The sequence below is a fragment of the Oncorhynchus kisutch genome, linkage group LG23 (assembly GCF_002021735.2).
Source record: "Oncorhynchus kisutch isolate 150728-3 linkage group LG23, Okis_V2, whole genome shotgun sequence".
Lineage (NCBI taxonomy): Eukaryota > Metazoa > Chordata > Actinopteri > Salmoniformes > Salmonidae > Oncorhynchus > Oncorhynchus kisutch.
The window spans coordinates 35,755,963-35,775,595 of NC_034196.2; the positions used below are offsets into that span (position 1 = coordinate 35,755,963).

General features: G+C 43.7%; 1 protein-coding gene across 1 annotated transcript in view; it reads right to left on the reverse strand.

Moving 5' to 3' along the window:
• The window catches only part of mmp11b (matrix metallopeptidase 11b), a 33,137-nt gene continuing 13,504 nt past the window's right edge, over positions 1–19,633 (reverse strand). Inside the window, exons 2-8 of the mRNA XM_020458359.2 lie at positions 17,556–17,860; positions 10,960–11,103; positions 7,676–7,809; positions 6,240–6,454; positions 5,802–6,006; positions 2,521–2,781; positions 1–2,303 (exon numbers count right to left, since the gene is read on the reverse strand). Of these exons, the coding sequence (XP_020313948.1) occupies positions 2,176–2,303; positions 2,521–2,781; positions 5,802–6,006; positions 6,240–6,454; positions 7,676–7,809; positions 10,960–11,103; positions 17,556–17,860 (1,392 nt within the window). The 3' untranslated portion in view covers positions 1–2,175. The remainder of the gene's footprint in view (positions 2,304–2,520; positions 2,782–5,801; positions 6,007–6,239; positions 6,455–7,675; positions 7,810–10,959; positions 11,104–17,555; positions 17,861–19,633) is intronic.

Below are 19,633 nucleotides of genomic sequence, written 5' to 3' on the forward strand. Positions count from 1 at the left end.
TTTCATTTAAACCAAGAGGCTTTTTATTGGGACCAAAGAATTTATACTAAATGATTTACATAGTAAATATATATTTTGGTTAAAAAAACTATTCTAGGAAAGATAAATGGTCAGGTTGTTATGCTGGATACATGGTAAAAAAAACAGTGTTCGCGAGACATAATTCTACAGGCTCTGACACCAAAACTACCAGTGCAAGCTTTATGAAATAGTTATCTTGCAGTCAATGACATCACAATATATCAAAAAGAGTGAGGAAATGGTATCAGTGGCCTGCACTGATACATTGAAGCATCAATGACTAGCAATTGAGGCTAGCTGTATGACAAATAGTTCCACGCTACAACATGAATAAGGTTTACAGCATCATCTTGGAAGGAGCAGTTTGTAAAAGAACTGAAGGACGTTTTACGTGATGAGGTATCACCGTGACAACTTTGGATATGCAATGCTTGGCTTTCACCACTGTAAAATCATCACATCAATAAAGGGACGTTATACTCCCAAATCAGATTTTGTCAGATCTTTTCAGACCAAAAAAAACAAGTCTAATGTCAAGATGAGTCTACACTCCTCCAGCTATATGCATTAACACCTTTCATTTTGGATAGTGGCATATGGCTGGATCTACAAAACAGATGGCCTACTTTTGAGGTATAAAAAAGTCTATCAAACATTGATTTTGGAGGGAAATATCCCTTTAACTGTTAAAGGTAAAGCCCTCTATTTGAGGTACACCTTTACCTTCATTGTTGAGTCAGTTTTAGCAGCTGTGTGTGAAATAGAAAGCTCAGTGAGGCCGGAGAGAAAATGTGTGTCCCTCTCAAATAGGTTTACACTGCTACCTGATGGGTTTTGTCTAAACAATGGCAGAAAAGTAAGAACTGCACAGATAAATACTTGAGACTCATCTGTGGGTAAAATAAACACACAAACAGCAATAAATAAGAATCAAGGCTAAACATCAAGCAAAAAAAAAAACAATTCAGAGGGTATAGTTTGTTAAATGTACTTTTTCCTGAGAATAGTATCATTGGCTGTTGATGGAAAGGGCGATGAGCACCAATAAGAAACATGGAACTATCACCTCACTTTTCTAGTGCACCGGTTGTAGTTTTTAAAAGGGACATATCTAAAATGTTCAACTTCATATTCATCATCTCCAGCACCATCCTAACATCAACATACTGTATGTGAAAATTGTGGTTTTCTATGTTTTGTATTAAAAAAGATAGAGGAAAATAAGTGTTTCCAATGACATCATCAACCAATTAGTAGGCAATGCCTACTCATAATTGGTTAAAAATCACATGATGCACACCGATGATGTCATGTGACACACTTAAGCTTCCTCTATATTTTTTTAATACAAAACATAGAAACGCGCCATTTTCACATATGTTGATGTTGGGGTTGGTGCTGGAGATGATGAATATGAGGTAGATTTTTTTTTACATTTCCCTTCATAGAGAAAAGTACTCATAGAGTATTGAAATAATACTGTAACTACACTGTTCCTACGGATTTGAAAAGATGAGCCTATGTAAAATGTTACTATTTAACATAGCATTTAAAAGTATGTACCAGAGGCTAAAGACAGTTACAAAAGGTTTTGTTCTGAAAAAATAAAACCATATAGCATACTAAAACTTATTATTTGATGCAGAGGTAAGCATTCGTCTTGAGAAAAAGCTGCCTATTGATTAAAATTGGGTTATGATTATCGTGAACAAAAGTATTGAAGTTACTTATCTTGAATGAAAATGTCCATTTACAAATACCAGTTGGGTACATTGTTTTTCTGTTAGCTGGCCGTTCGCTCTTTAACGTATCTCTCAAACAGTGTGCATCGATTTCAAACCAGCTATTATCATATTGTGGATGATGATGAAACTAAATGTCCTCAATTCACCCTTTGAATTATGACCTCAATTTCTATTGGTCTTCAGACTGCCCCAGACCTCAGACTGGGGTCATAATGAAGGTTTCAACCAATAGCATCAAGTCCTGACCTCCATTAGACCAAAATCAACAGTCATCCTGTTTATGTTACACAATGATGTAATTGTATCAGTCTAAAGTCCCAGTGGAACAACATTAGTCTTACGAGCAAAAAAATTAAGATGGCCCTGATATTCCATTCACCTCTTGGGGCGATATGGACTCTTCCTGGCTTTATCGATAAAAGGAAGCAGGGCAGCCAAAGAAGTCCATGCCGATATAGCGGGGGTATCCTTCCAGAACCTTCACCTCCACGGGGTCAAACTTCCAATACTGTCTCCCACTCAGGAAATGAGCAAAGCCTATTAGGAAGTTAGGAGGTCAATAATTAGCTCAACGCAATTAAATGGGTTTACCATGTGGTTACATGCACGCACACACACAAACTGTCAGAAACACACAATACTCAGAGATATCCACATGCTTGCTATCAATAAAACTGGGAACACAACACGACATAATGGATCCTGTCCAAATACATTTTGCCTTTGACTCTTTTTGTATATCTATGACTCTCACCATATCGGTCCTGGAAGGCTGCGTCAATGTCCTTGGGGATGCCCCTCCAGTCCTGCATGCTACGAGGGTGTGCTGTGTCCACCCGGTTCTCCAGGGGGCTGAAGCGCCAGTAGGTGCCCGACTTGAAGAGGTAGGTCTTCTGGGCCTTGTCCTCGCCCCACATGAGGGCTGCTTGGATGTCCGACACTTGAAGGCCCAGCCGACGCACTGAGTCCGGCCCCGTGATCCTCCTCTCCGCGTCAAACACCCAGTAACTGTCACCTGTTGATGATGTCACACTTCTTTTTAGACACAGATCTGGGATTAGCCTAGTCAGTCCTAATGTTAACTATTAGGGGGATGAAATAATATAAGAAAGGGAAAGGAGGATACCTAGTCAGTTGTACAACTTCGGCATTTAACCCAACCCCTCTGAACCAGAGCCTGTATCAGCTGTCAGGGATGACATCTGTGCTAGGTAGACAGTAGGTCACATAAACTAGATGCTCAGGCTGAAACATGTATCTGGTGAATGGGCCAAGTACTGCTGTTTCCTCTCTCCCTACTATGAAAATTGCCTCTCCATACTACTGCTGTTTCCTCTTTCTCCCTACTACTGCTGTTCCCTCTCTCCCTACTACTGCTGTTTCCTCTCTCTCCCTACTGCTGCTGTTTCCTCTCTCTCCCTACTGCTGCTGTTTCCTCTCTCTCCCTACTGCTGCTGTTTCCTCTCTCTCCCTACTGCTGCTGTTTCCTCTCTCCCCCTACTGCTGCTGTTTCCTCTCTCTCCCTACTGCTGCTGTTTCCTCTCTCTCCCTACTGCTGCTGTTTCCTCTCTCCCTACTGCTGCTGTTCCCTTTCCCTACTGCTGCTGTTTCCTCTCTTTCCCTACTGCTGCTGTTTCCTCTCTCTCCCTACTGCTGCTGTTTCCTCTCCCTACTGCTGCTGTTTCCTCTCTCTCCCTACTGCTACTGTTCCCTCTCCCTACTGCAGCTGTTTCCTCTCTCTCCCTACTGCTGCTGTTTCCTCTCCCTACTACTGCTGTTTCCTCTCTCTCCCTACTGCTGCTGCTGTTTCCTCTCCCTACTGCTGCTGTTTCCTCTCTCCCTACTGCTGCTGTTTCCTCTCTCTCCCTACTGCTGCTGTTTCCTCTTTCTCCCTACTGCAGCTGTTTCCTCTCTCTCCCTACTGCTGCTGTTTCCTCTCACTACTACTGCTGTTTCCTCTTTCTCCCTACTGCGGATGTTTCCTCTCCCTACTGCTGCTGTTTCCTCTCTCCCTACTGCTGCTGTTTCCTCTCTCTCCCTACTGCTGCTGTTTCCTCTCTCTCCCTACTGCTGCCGTTTCCTCTCTCTCCCTACTGCTGCTGTTTCCTCTCCCTACTACTACTGTTTCCTGTCCCTACTGCTGCTGTTTCCTCTCTCTCCCTACTACTGCTGTTTCCTCTCTCTCCCTACTACTGCTGTTTCCTCTCTCTCCCTACTGCTGCTGTTTCCTCTCTCTCCCTACTGCTGCTGTTTCCTCTCTCTCCCTACTGCTGCTGTTTCCTCTCCCTACTGCTGCTGTTTCCTCTCTCTCCCTACTGCTGCTGTTTCCTCTCCCTACTACTGCTGTTTCCTCTTTCTCCCTACTGCTGATGTTTCCTCTCCCTACTACTGCTGTTTCCTCTTTCTCCCTACTGCTGATGTTTCCTCTCCCTACTGCTGCTGTTTCCTCTCTCCCTACTGCTGCTGTTTCCTCTCTCTCCCTACTGCTGCTGTTTCCTCTCTCTCCCTACTGCTGCCGTTTCCTCTCTCTCCCTACTGCTGCCGTTTCCTCTCTCTCCCTACTGCTGCTGTTTCCTCTCCCTACTACTGCTGTTTCCTCTCCCTACTGCTGCTGTTTCCACTCTCTCCCTACTGCTGCTGTTTCCTCTCTCTCCCTACTGCTGCTGTTTCCTCTCTCTCCCTACTGCTGCTGTTTCCTCTCTCTCCCTACTGCTGCTGTTCCCTCTCTCTCCCTACTGCTACTGTTCCCTCTCCCTACTGCTGCTGTTTCCTCTCTCTCCCTACTGCTGCTGTTTCCTCTCTCTCCCTACTGCTACTGTTCCCTCTCCCTACTGCTGCTGTTTCCTCTCTCCCTACTGCTACTGTTCCCTCTCCCTACTGCTGCTGTTGCCTCTCTCTCCCTACTGCTGCTGTTTCCTCTCTCTTCCCACTGCTGCTGTTTCCTCTCTCTCCCTACTACTGCTGTTTCCTCTCTCTCCCTACTACTGCTGTTTTCTCTCCCTTCTACTGCTGCTGCTGCTGTGCTTATAGGAGCTTCTGCTAACTGCTGGGCCTAATTGGCCCACCCAAACACTGGCTGAGACCTGGTGGGAGGTGGAGAGTTTAGACGCCAATAAAACAACACACATCCACAGACACACACAGACAATCGTATATCTACACACACACACACACACACACACACACACACACACACACACACACACACACACACACACACACACACACACACACACACACACACACACACACACACACACACACACACACACACACACACACACACACAATACACCCTTGCAAGACTAGACCATGTTTCTGCCATCTGTCATCACTATGATCAACGCTGTTTAAATAAACAAAACCAGAGCAGAGTTGTTAAGCCGTGGATTGTTTGTGTGAAGCAACTAATATCACTGTACATTTACCCCTCTGGTGATCTGCTGTCAAATACTTTCTTTTTAGAAGTTTGACCAAACCTGACTTCACAGGAGGTTGGTGGCACCTTAATTGGGGAGAACGGGCGCGTGGTAATGACTGCAGCGGAATCAGTGGAATGGTATCAAATATCAAACACATGGTTTCCAGGTGTATGATGCCATTCCATTTGCTCTGTTCTGGCCATTATTATGAGCTGTCTTCCCCTCAGAAGCCTACTGTGTCTGACTTTCAGAAAAATGTCTGTCTCAAAACTAAACACTTATGGTCCCACTCGGAACTGCTACCAACATGCCAGAGTCTGGTACTCTATGGTCCCGACTCTGGACCACACATACGCTCTGGCGATAGGGGTTTGACTCTCACCTTGGGCCTCTCCTGTCTGTTTTGAACTGTCCTGTCATAAAAATAGCTAATTTAAAAACAATTAGACACATTGCCCTACGATGAGCTACTTCTGTACTCCTTACCATGCCTGCCAAATATCAGAGCTCAAAATCAACTGCTACCAGCAGAGCAGTGGAGCCCATAGAAATACACATTAGAATGGGTAAAACCCTAGACAGGCAGGTATTCTATTTCTGTGGTTTAACCCACCTTGGAAGAACCAGCTGTTTCCCGTCTTGTCTTCGTAGGCCGCATCGATGTTGTCGGGGATCCCCCTCCAGTGGCGTGTTGCTAGCGCCGGGTACCCCGCCTGCAGTTGGCCATCACGGATACGCCACACGTAGCGGGACTTGAAGAAGAACATCTCCCCTCTGATCATTGACACGGCATCAAAGTTAGTCCTGCAGGGATCTGGCTGTGGCCAAGTCATGAAGAAAGAGACAGAGTGAGCACAGGTTATGTCATGCAAAATCAAAATTGCAGAAGCTCAACTCAGCCTGGAAACTTTCATCAATCTCAACAAATTGAGTCACTGAAACGAGCATTGCGTCTACTAATATTCCAGTTGTTAGCTATTTGCTCCCAACAATGGATGTGTTCACTGATAAGTTGGACTTCTAATAATTTTTTGTCATATTCAGTCCTCACCACAGTTGTTTCGATCTCATTGGTCTCTGTGATGACGGGCGGGGCTTTTCGCAGCGGACCATACAGGTATTGGATGCCCTGCTTGTCATCGTCACTCAGCTCCAGGGGATAGGAGAAGCTGTAGAAGGGGGACATGACGGCTCCTTCGACCAGGGAGTGCTGGAGGCCGAGGACGTGGCCAAACTCATGGGCCGCCACCTGCAGGAGATCCGTGCCTGCAGGACCATCATAGGACAATGGTCAGTGACATTGAGACAGAGGGCATCAACCATACTTGCCTGAGCAATATTTAGGCAGTATCTTTAGCAATGTTTGTTCAGTATCTTCACATATAAACTACTACCTAGAGAACAGTGGTGGTTAGTGCCGTTTAAGATGAGAGAGGACGATCATTTTTTTAATGAGATGGCCTATTACAGCATATTGGATGACTCTCATTCTTATTCCATTCACCCAGCTCAATGTAACATCGATAGGTTTAGGCTACTACATGATACTCACATTTTCCCTGTACCCATCATGAGGTTGGTACAACCTAGCCTATGAACCTTTCCAAGCCAAACCTTCATATCATGACCATTAAACGAGACACACAGCCTACATCGTTGTCACGTCATAGTCAACATAGCTACTAGAACTAATGCATTAACAAAGCCAGTACAATCATAAATTAATAAAACCAAAAGCTTACCTTGACTTGGAAGAGTTCCCGTGTTGGATAGCCATAGCCAGCTAGCAAACATTGCATCCCTCTCGGTTTGAGCCGGGTGTTTGAATAGGCTAAACTAGCTAGCTGCATTTGCTAGCTAAGTGAACGTTTTTTTTAAATACAACCAAATATATCTAGCTCTCTCTCGCTCTCTTGCTTCTCTAAATTTTGGAAGAAATTTGTTAAAAACTGTTAAACTATTGTCTTTCTCGCTCTCTGAGTCAACTATTCACCACATTTTATTCACTGCAGGGCTAGCTAGCAGTAGCATATGCTTTCAGTACTAGATTTATTCTCTTATATTTTGATTGGGTGGACAACATGTCAGTTCATGCTGCAAGAGCTCTGATAGTTTGGAGGACGTCCTCTGGAAGTTGTCATAATTACTGTGTAAGTCTATGGAATGGGGTGAGAACCATGAGCCTCCTAGGTTTTGTATTGAAATCGATGTACCTAGAGGAGGACAGAAGCTGTCCTCCGGCTACACCATAGTGATACTCTACAGACTGCTGCTGAGGCTACTGTACACCTTTATTGCAAAACCGTGCGTTTTAATCAATTATTTGGTGACGTGAACATATTTAGTATAGTTTTATCTTTTTTAATGTTTCACTATTTTTATTTTTATGAAATTCACTCTGGAGGACGGTCCTCCCCTTCCTCCTGCGAGGAGCCTCCACTAGTATAGACCGGTAAATTAAATAGGTTATTTCTGCTATTCACTCACCCATGCTGTTTCCCACTGTCCAACTCTCATCATAGTCAAAGTGGATGTCGCCTGCCCGGTGAGTTCTGGGGAAAAAGGCATGGGCCAGAATGCCTCCAGGACCATCGAAAGGCAGGTTGTCACCATGCCAGTACCTACACAACAAACACAGAGGCACAAGGCAGGGTGGTCAGGCATTTTATTTTAGACAAAGTTCACCACTTCATTAGTCACTTTAGGGCATTAGATTCAGCTGCGGGCAAATTTTCTTCTTAAGCGGATGGTCGGAGGGCCCGGAATTTAATTACAAATAATTTGTAGACTGCAATTTGATTGCAAGAATCCCAAACTGATCATTTCAAACCTTGCTTAGATTTGTATACGATCACGTCTCTCTATTATGCATGGGAATACATGGAAATAGAAAACTTGGAGCTGATTTCCTGGTGTCTTTTATGTCCAACTATGAAAATTCTATATACTGAACAAAAATATAAACGCAACATGGTGGTGTTGGTCCCATGTTTCATGAGCTAAAATAAAAGATCCCAGAAATGTTCCATATGTACAAAAATCTTATTTCTCTCAAATGTTGTGCTAGTGAGCATTTCTCCTTTGCCAAGATAACCCATCCACCTGAAAGGTGTGGCATATCAAGAAGCTGATTAAACAGCATGATCATTACACAGGTACACCTTGTGCTAGGGACAATAAAAGGCCACACTAAAATGTTCAGTTTTGTTACACAAAATGTGCAGTTTTGTCACACAGATGTCTCAAGTGTTGAGGGAGTGTGCAATTGGCATGCTGACTGCAGGAATGTCCACCAGAGTTGTTGCCAGATAATTCAATGTTAATTTCTCTACCATAAGCCACCTCCAACGTCGTTTTAGAGAATTTGGCAGTACGTCCAACTGGTCTCACAACCACAGACCACGTTTAACCACACCAGCCCAGGACCTCCACATCCAACTTCTTCACCTGCGGGATCATCTGAGACCAGCCTCCCGGACAGCTGATGAAACTGAGGAGTATTTCTGTCTGTAATAAAGCCCTTTTATCGGGAAAACCTCAGTCTGATTGGCTGGGCCTGGCTCCCCAATGGGTGGGCCTGGCTCCCAACTGTTTGGGCTTCCTGCCCAGTCACATGAAATTTATAGATTCATGCCTAATGAATTTATTTCAATTGACTGATTTCCTTATTTGAAATGTAAGTCAGTCAGTACAAATGTAAGTCAGTACAATTGTTGATAATAATAATAATAATCAAAGTAATGCTGTCATTGCAGACAGTAAAACATCTGGGTCTATAACAAATCTTGGGGCTCCATAACCCTCTCGATGTCAAGATCCAACCTAGTACAGTAACTGAACATCATGTCATTACTGAGGCATCTTTTTGATGTAAGGTACAAGGTCCTAAACTATGCCATTGCTCAGACCCATCGCACTGTGGGGGCATTGAGTTACGGCTCATACCACAGCGATTAAATCCAATTAATGCTGCCAGCCTGCATAGTGATGGAACTAACGACTGGGTCAAATGATGAGAAAGTATGAATTCACTTATAAAAAAATACATTTATTTTTTTATATCTACGAAAACATGTTATTTCTTCCGGTAAATATGTGCTTTAGTATTTGTTTTATTTTATAACTGTGGTATAAGCAGGATAAACGCCTCTGTTCTGTACATTACCTTGGAAAAATGAACTCCGCAGCGGGACGAGACAGAACGTCAGTGTTAATCTCTACTTACAAAGGCAAAGGTCTCGAGGGCGGATACAGTATCGTCTGAGAGAAGAAACATGTATATAGGTCTGGTGTGTAGGTGGATGCTCTAAAGCTGCAGTAATTTACAACAAGGGAATGTGATGCTGTTGTGCTCGTGCCAACACAACAAATCCATTGAGAGTCGAAGAAATGTGCCCTGAGGCTTTTCATTCAAATAAACTGTAGCAAACAAGTCCTGCTTTGTAACATTCAAGTGCATTCAGGATGGAGAGGGGGGGGGGGACGATTTGCCCATGAGCATGGCCTATTATAAGACATGGGTGAAAGATGGGCAGGGTTGGGGTCAATTCAACTCAGTTTAACTGAGTTGGTGAGTTCAGGTTCCTATTTAGAACATTTCATTCAGGAATTACATTTCTTTGAAGATAAATGGACATTCACAAATTCATGCACATTTTTAGATTTGATAGAGTAAATGAAACTTGCCCTCAAGTTTGGTGATTGTACCAAGATAACTGAACACTAGTGTTGGTCTGTGAAAAATGCTACACCTGTACTAGCTGTAACACCACTCCCTTATATCCCACCGCTTTCCCTAACAGATAACAAGTCATGAACATAGCTGTGTGAATGTCCAACAGCAAAGCTGATTATCTATACAACCATCAACACTAATCCCTCAACTTCTCTTTTCAAAAGGTCCTTGTGTTTTTGTCTGATAAGATGAGAACTTCACTTCTCTAAGTCAACAAGATGAACCTGATAAGAAGCACAAGACAGATGAAATAGGTTGTCCTGGGTGTTAGCATTAGTAATATTTATAGTAAAGGTTGAGTGCTTCACAAATAAACACAGACATTGAGTGAGTCAGGAAAGTGACACAAGACATACCAATAGTTTTGATGATGTGCACCAGCACACTGAGTCATATGACCAGTAATGCTGTTATACTGAAATTACATTTAAAAACTGTAATAGAAATCAATAACACATTTTCCAGTGCATGACTGGAATTTCAATAGATTTTCTGAAATAGGTGAGCTGAAATAGAGTTCATCCCAAGCTTGCCTCGGGTTCTCAGTGTTCTGCGCCACAGGAAATGCAGATGAGCTTTGTGATTTACATAAATTCACTGAAAACACAGTTATATTTACAGTATTGTACTTTTCATGTAGCCTAATTTTGCCCAGCTAATAGTCTAACCATCCGACCAAGCCACATTATGGACTAAACTAAACATTAAAATTGTCACGCCTGCTCCCGCTCTCCCTCTCTGGCGCTCGAGGGCACCAGGCTGCCCTTCATTACGTGCAGCAGCGCTCATTGAACTCACCTGGACTCCTTCCCTTTTTTGATTGCCCTGTCTATAACTATCTGCTCACTCATTTGTTCCCTGTGCCTGCATTAATGTCGTTATGTGTTCATGTCCAGACGCTGTCATGCCTTGTTTCATGTCCATTGTTAATTAAATGTTCACTTCCTGTACCTGCTTCTCGTCTACCATCGTTGATCTATTTTGTTACAACAATACTGATCAAATTAAGATCCTACACCTCTAGAATGATGATTACCTGGTAAAGTCGATGATGATGTCAGCTCTCCCACTGCTGACCTCAGTGAACTTCAAGGGTGTGACTTCACTCCACACACGCAGAGCCTCCTGCAAGATGTGACGGACTTTTTCATTACTCAACTGCCAGGGGAAGCGCATGATCCTGTGAGACACAAACACACACACACACACACACACACACACGTCAGAAACCACTAGCATGATCGCCATCTGTGTTCTACCCATAATCCTCTTTTGCGGGGGGCAGAGTGAGTGCCACCCTTCTCTAGTTGCTTCATGGGCCACGGGGTGACCTTGGTCTAGGATAATCTGGTTGTTGTGAGAAAGAAGCCTCTCTAAAGTGGGTGCAAGGCCCAGTCTGATGACACCCAGCTTGACTGGTGGGTTGGAGCTGTCAAACGTCCCACATCAACAAAAGGATATAATAAGTTGCTGAATGGGTTGTATGGATTAACTTTCTGCACAATGCCAGATCACCATGATAGCATGGTTCAATCATACAGATTTAATTTGAACCAGTTTGCTACAGAAGGTAAATAATCCTACAGCAACAGGAAATGTGAGTTATTATGTGAATTCTAAATTATGAACATTTATGTAGGGGTTGACACATTTTTTGTGAGGGCAAATCAAGTCTGAAATTTTCAAGTGGAAACCACAAGTCAAATACACTACAAGGTGCATTTTCTGCAGTGCAGGAACATTCTCAGCGACAAAAGAGTGATCAATTTAAGTATACAGCAACATGAACAAAGACTATGATGTACTTTATGCAGAATAATTTTTAAAAAATATACCTATCCTCAAAAAGTCTGACAGCTGCCATCTTGACTTGCTGCATCACCGTCTGTTATGGCAACTGCTTGACATCCGACTGCAAGGCGGATGCAAAGGGTGGTGCGGACAGCCCAGTACATCCCTGGGGCCGAGCTCCATGCCATCCAGAACCTCTATACCAGGCGGTATCCAGAACCTCTATACCCCAGCTACCCAAGCCATAGACCCGTAGTACCGTAGTACCAAGTCTGAGACCAAAAGGCTCCTGAACAGCTTCTATCCCCAAGCCATAAGACAGCTGAACAGTTGTGAACAGGACTATTTGCATTGACCTAGTTTTGCACTGACCCTCCTGCACTGACTCTACGCACACACTCACTGGACTCTACGCACACACTCACTGGACTCTACGCACACACTCACTGGACTCTACGCACACACTCACTGGACTCTACGCACACACTCACTGGACTCTACGCACACACTCACTGGACTCTACGCACACACTCAGTGGACTCTACGCACACACTCACTGGACTCTACCCACACACTCACTGGACTCTACCCACACACTCACTGGACTCTACGCACACACTCACTGGACTCTACCCACACACTCACTGGACTCTACCCACACACTCACTGGACTCTACGCACACACTCACTGGACTCTACCCACACACTCACGCATACTTAAGAATTTGTTCTTAACTGACTTGCCTAGTTAAATAAAAGTTCATTTTTATTTAAATTTAAAAAAAACTTAGACTCCAACACAAACACACATGCTCACACACACACACACATGCATATTGACGCCACACACAAATTTTTACACTCTTCACATGCGTACAATGATGCTACTCTGTTAATTATCTATCCTGATTGCCTTGTCACTTTTACTCCTACCTACATACATATTAGCTCAACTATCTCGTACCCCTGCACATTGACTCGGTACTCCTTGTACATAGCCTCGTTATTGTTATCTATTGTGTTCCTATTTTCATTTGCACATTTTCGTACTTTTTAACTCTGCATTGTTGGGAAATGGCTTGTTTGTAAGTTTTTCACGGTAAAGGCTACACCTGTTGTATTTGGATTCATACTTCAGTTATTCAAGGCATAGGTAATGTGCAGTACATAGAAACATAACTTCAACTTGTTCACAGTTGTTGTGGATTACCATGCAGCAAGGCTGAACGCTGAGTTGACAGAGGTTGTGTGTGCGTCCGTCCAACCAGGACCTGCATTATTATGACAGGCGTTGACAGACAGGAAGGGCAGCGCTTGTTATTACCAGGCGACACCCCATGGAGGACATTTAAACAACCGTGACATGTTCAGTCTCAATGTCGGTCTCATGTTTCATATTATGGGTTTCTCAGTGGGCGCCAGTAAAATCCCCCCCCCCCCTGCTTTCTGTTGCAATCCGTTACCCCCCTGCCCTGCAGACGTTTCCCCTGGTGCCTCCCTGGATACCAGCCATGGCGGCTATCACTTTTATTCTTCATTTTAGATTTCAGAATGAATGGGCGGGGGTTGCAAAAATGGATTGTGCATCATTGTATGGAGGCCCTACATACATGCCCAGACAGGAGAGGCCAGCCTTGTGCTGTTGCTGTATTACCCTACTCTACTTCAACAACCTCCCTAACCCTGCCACGGTGATGCATGCCGGGGCCCGGTTCTAACCACAGCCCCCGACGCCTGCAGCAGACACCCATTAAACCTGTGCCCTGGGAGTTCAGTTCCAGAATGTGGAACAGCCACTATGTTGCTAATGCTACGGCCCGTTATTATTAGTCATCACAGAGGAGACAGCAAAACGCTGGCCTGGTAATGACCCCCCTCACCATAGCCACTCTGGGAAAAGAGCAGTGGAACCAGAGCGGGGACAACAGTGCTGATTGCTGGCTCGCGGGCCAAAAGAGGCAGGTCCAGCTCTGTGCTGTTGTGTGTCTCCTGAGGTAAAAAATGTGATGAGCCAGCAGAGTACAGTACACACCCCTACAGTACTGTACAATTGTACAATTATTTGTTCCTTTCTTGAAAAGCTGTGTGTGCAGAAATTATTTTCTGTGAGAGGGAGTGCAGGGCACGGGAGGTTCAGTGCCTGTTGACAATCAGCAAAATGACAATGAAGCTATACTTAGGGACACTGAGTAAGTGGCTACCTCAAAGGGATCATGAGTAATGATGACTTATGATGCAATATATTGTTGTTTGTTTGGGGAAGGGTGGTTAATCATACACAGCATTTTTACGCTTGATCAATACATATGGCATTTTTCACATGAAAACATAAGCTCACTAGTCATACAATATAATATAACAAGTCTACGCCATTAAAGAAAAAATCCACTCAAAAACTATATTTCTGTATTTTTTCATGAATCCACTGTTATTAAAGACATGCTCCGGTACTTTGGCGACTAAAAAAATGATTTTTTAAAACATCCTGCTTTGGGATGGATGTGTCAATGTGTAGTTCATACATACATAATCTATGAGCAGAATTACTGCTTTACCTCAATTAGCCACAAAATCCCTAGTTTGAAAGCAACTGTTTTCTTGAAGATGTGCCGCACCATGTTTCCTACATTTTTACCTCCACATGGGTCAGCACCCTAGCAATTTGAGTTTTAGCCAATGAGCTTCAGCCCCTCACATTTGAGGGACAGCTAGCAAAAGGCCTGCCCAAAGTTATCCAATGAAGTTGCAGGGCGGGCCCAACGGCACAGTGGACACAGCAGAGAGAGAGAGATGACATGGCGCACATATGTGACTTAGGCTCTTTTTTGGCTCATGAGTGCTACTTTCAGAACTGCTGGCTAAAAATGATCCAAAAGTGCCGGAGCATCTCTTTAATACAGTCCCAAAATGTTTAGCATGTCAGCAGTCAAGTTTTCAAGATATTGGACTTTCAAGAAGCAAAGTGTCACTTCCCACAGGCATCATCATGATGTGGCAAGTGACACTTTGCTTCTTGAAAATCCTATATCTTGAAATGTTTTGGGACATTGTTAACAGTGGACTAATGAAAAAAATATGAGTGACACTTACTGTTGTGCTGAAAAAGAAATTGCTTTCTGTAACAAAGACTCAGTGTTGCTCTTCTGATAACACTCCTCTGGAAGTAACTATTAGCTTGACCTTTCCCCTCTCCAGCCCCCTTCCTGCTGAGCTGTATGTGGAGACATCAGGAAGCATGCGGTCTGCTCTGCTGTAACATGCTTGAGTGCTCTGACACTGTCTTGTAAATGGCTATGTTTTTTCAGGTCGCGACCCCCCCTGACTCCAAATGACAGAGGGGGTGGGTGGCAAATGTCCGGTGTGGCCCGTCTTTTGACTTTAATGGAAGAGGCAAGGCAGTCCAAACACAGGGAGGAGTGCAGATGACCCCGAGGGCACGAGGTCACCGTGTCACTCAAAAGGTGCTTCAAAGGCAAAGAAATCCCAAAGTAAATTGAAGTAGTGCCTCCTAGTTTTCTGCCATGTCTGGTTTGAAATTCTATCAAAAACATGAGCCAAACACTGAATACACATCTACATAGGCTGGGCAGCCTATCCTTTACAACAAAGTCAATTATCCTTCACTGAAATGTGTCTCTTCAGAAGTTTTGGCGTCAGTGTAAAGGCTCCTCTCAGTAGCTGTAACCTGGGTGGCCTAACCCAAATTATTCTGGATTTTGAGCATATAATAAGCTGAGGTGCTGGGTTGGGGACCAGAGTGATACATATGATGTACACATTACCCGCCTTTCATTCAGAACAATGTAGTGGCTTTTGCCAGCCAGTAGCGACCTTTGCAGGCCGGTGGTGGCCTTTGCCAGCCAGTAGCGACCTTTGCAGGCTGGTGGTGGCCTTTGCCAGCCAGTAGCGACCTTTGCAGGCTGGTGGTGGCCTTTGCCAGCCAGTAGCGACCTTTGCAGGCCGGTGGTGGCCTTTGCCAGCCAATAGTGGCCTTTGCCTGCCAGTGTACTGTAGAAGTTAACCAGTCTACCGTGACAGGGGTTGCATTTGTGTCTCTGTCCTTGCTGGCTAAACTACAGATATCAGTGATAACCTCTTGAATTTGTACACCATGTATAAAAATTCCAGAGCAAACTCAGGAAAAGCAGATCCCAGTGAAAAAGCTAAATGCATGGATATGTCTAGAGCAGTGGTTCCCAAACTGGGGTACGCCAAATAAAAATGTAATTTACATACAAAATACAAATAAAAAAAATGTATGGTCCCGCACCCCATCAACCTCCAGCTGCGTACCCCCTCTAGCACCAGGGTCAGCGCACTCTCAAATGTTGTTTTTTCCATCATTGTAAGCCTGCCACACACACTGTGATACATTGTCCGTAAGCTTGATTTCATTTGCACACAAACAATCATACAATGATGGAAAGACCTGTGTTGTCCTTGTTAATGCAGACAGAAAAGAGCTCCAACTTCTTAATCATAGCCTCAATTTTGTCCTGCACATTGAATATAGTTGCAGAGAGTCCCTGTAATCCTAGATTTAGATCATTCAGGAGAGAAAAAACATCACCCAGATAGGCCAGTCGTGTGAGAAACCCATCATCATGCAAGCGGTCAGACAAGTGCAAATGATGGTCAGTAAAGAAAACTTCATGCTTGTCTCTCAATTTAAAATATCATATCAATACTTTGCCCCTTTATAACCAGTGTTATAAAAGCATTACAAGGTCGCTGCCCATATCATTGTATAATGCAGAAAATACACGAGAGTTCAGGGGCCTTGCTTTAAGTTAACAAAGTTAACCATTTTCACTGTAGTGTCCAAAACGTCTTTCAAGCTGTCAGGCATTCCCTTGGCAGCAAGAGCCTCTCGGTGGATGCTGCAGTGTACCCAAGTGGAGTCGGGAGAAACTGCTTGCATGCACGTTACCACTCCACTATGTCTCCCTGTCATAGCTTTTACGCCATCAGTATGATGTCACAAAGCTGTCCAGTACTTTAAAAATATCCTCTCATGTTGTCCTGGTTTCCAGTAGTTTGCAGAAGAGGATGTCTTCCTTAATTGACCCCCAATAAACGTAACAGACATATACCAGGATCTGTATCAGGCCCGTCACGTCAGTTGACTCATCCAGTTGTAATGCATATAACTGGCTTGTATGCAAAGCAGTAATTGTTTCAAAACATCTTCTGCCATGTCACTGATGCGCCGTGAAACAGTGTTGTTGATGAAGTCATTGTCTGTATAGTTTTTGGGCCTTTTCCCCAAACATTGTCCCAGCCATATCCGTGGCAGCAGGAAGAATTAAGTCCTCCACAATAGCATGGGGCTTGCCTGTCCTAGCCACTCAGTAGCTCACAATATAAGACGCTTCTAGGCCCTTCTTATGAATGGTATCTGTTGCTTTTGTACATGTCTTACTACTCAAAAGACGTCTTTATTTTTCAAATTGTCATGTTTCGCTTCTAAATGTCTGCGCAAGAGTGAAAGTTTCCCGCGAGAGAGTAACAGTGAATGTGAATGGATGTTAATTATTTGACTAGGCTGCCTAGGCTACCTGTATTTGACATTGTGTTGTTATTTCGCTGAACACTAGATGGTTTAATTACATTTTTGGCAGTGAAACGAGGCTACTCAGGCGAGAAAAAAACCTCACCCAAATGTATAGCCCCGTTGGAAAATATTAATGGACTGTTTGAAAATGTGAAGATATTTTTAGCATTTTTTTTCTTCTAAAATACTATTATTATTATAAATGTTTTATGTGAATCACATTTTTATTTGGCGTACCCCAGTTTGGGAATACCTGGTCTAGATCAACCAAAGAAGAATAACCTTACTTGTAGGTGAGGTCAGTCTTGTCCCAGCGCCCCCCAAAGACAACGAAGCGCTTCCGCCGCTGCTTTCCTCCAAAGGTGCCCCCCTTCTGCATGTGGTAGTCCGAGATGCCACTTTGCTTCTGAGTAGGATAGTCTGGAACACCACAGCGAGGCCGATTCCAGATTGACTCTGTGCCATTCCATGACAACACAGTCTCTGGATAGACACCTCCCGACAGGTGCAATTGTTCCTTCAGAGTGTCCTGAGTATGATCAAATCTTGCCGTCTTCTTCAGGCCATATGGGTGAGTCTTCTGAGGCCATCCCTGTGAAAATAGGTATGTGCAACTAAGTACCATTCAAAGAATGTAAATTAAGCTATTGTTTTGACAAAATCACATACATCTAGGCTACAAAGAAAATTACATTAAACTAAATCAAATGGAAAATGGAATGAATGTTTTTAGATAGCTGCATGGCAAGACATGGTCATCACAGTAAATTGCAGCATGGTACATTACTGTAACGTTCTAATAGAGAACCTCAGGAGGAGCTGGGCTTCCGGGACCCAGATAAATCTCCAAGGCATTATTAGTCAATTTCCTCCAGAGAATTTAGAGGGAATTGGTCTGTCAATTGAATGGGTGGAGAGATGATTGGGTGGAGGACAGGGAGGGGTCAGAGGAAGGGGGACGGCTGAACCCTCTCACCACTTTATCCTTGCTCTATCTTTGGCTTCGCTTTATTACAGTTTACTGGTTTCCTAAAAAGCAGCTGTGAAGGCTTGGAAACTTTTCCTTCTCTGGCTTTTTTCTATGGGGGAGGGGATGACAGTTGTAGAGGTGAAATAGGGTGAATTGTAGTTTCTTTCTTGTTTTAACGGCCTTAAAAATGCTTCCGCGTCCGACAGCCCAAGGGTACCCTTTAAAAGCTGTAATTTGTGAACAAGCTATTTTTAAATGGCCATTAAAAGTCTAACATGAGAGGCTTTGATGCAGTGGTGCATTTTCACAAAGGCTTGAAAGACTTGGATGTTGTGATCAGGGACTAGTACACACTACCTTCCTTGCTAAAATGCATCATTCCAAACCTTGCAGATGGACATTAAGAGAGGAATCCCATTTATGTTTATCAGTTGTACGATCTAACATAATAAGTAACTAGGTACACTTCTGTTTTTCAGCCTTTGAATGAGGAAGCCTTCCCTCCTATCTCTCTTCAAGTTATTCTGTAAATTCTGTAACCATTCAATTTTTTGTCTATCTTTTTAAAAAAAATGGTTGATCTCAATGGCACTGACCTTGATGCATGGATGAAACCCCAATTTGGTTAGTGAGTAGCTTAGGCAGCCGATAGTGGGCGCTAAATTTACGCTATCGTCTAGGATTTATGTGCCCAACTGGTAATACACTCGTGTCCCATGTTCGTACATAACGCACCCACCGTTCAGGCTGCAAAGGCATCATTTCCCTCCTTATCTAGCTTTAATGGTGTGCAGTTGGGGGGGGGGGGGGGAAATGAGGAAATAAAATACAGTTTTCCACCACTTAGGATGTTGCACACTGTATTCAGCCAAGGGATTTAAGCAATTGATCTTATGTCATCGTGATGACTATAAACATTTATACTAACATCCCCAATCTGAGGTAAAAAGGATGTGTCATTTATGGGGTGAAAATGCTAACTTGTGTAAGGTAGTAAGACAAACTGTCTACATTAAGGAAATTTGCTCAATATAAAATAATTGAATATGTGTCACGACTCCTACCGAAGGTGGCTCCTCTTCCTGTTCGTGCGGCGCTCGGTGGTCATCGTCACCAGTCTACTAGCTGCCACTGATCCCTTTTCCCTTTTCTGTTGGTTTTGTCTTATTGGTTTCACCTGTTTCTTGTTTAGGTTTTTAGTTGGGCTATTTAAGCCGGTAGGCCCGCCTGCTCTTTGTGCGGGCTTATTTTTCCACTGTGTTTATGTGTGGTAGTGTGTTTCGTTTTGGGTTTTTCTCCAGACTAGTTAGGTACTGTTTTTAGGCCAATCGTGGATGTGCGCCTGGTATTTGGAGTGTACGATTTTCCCTGTGCTGAAATAAAAGCACTATTCCG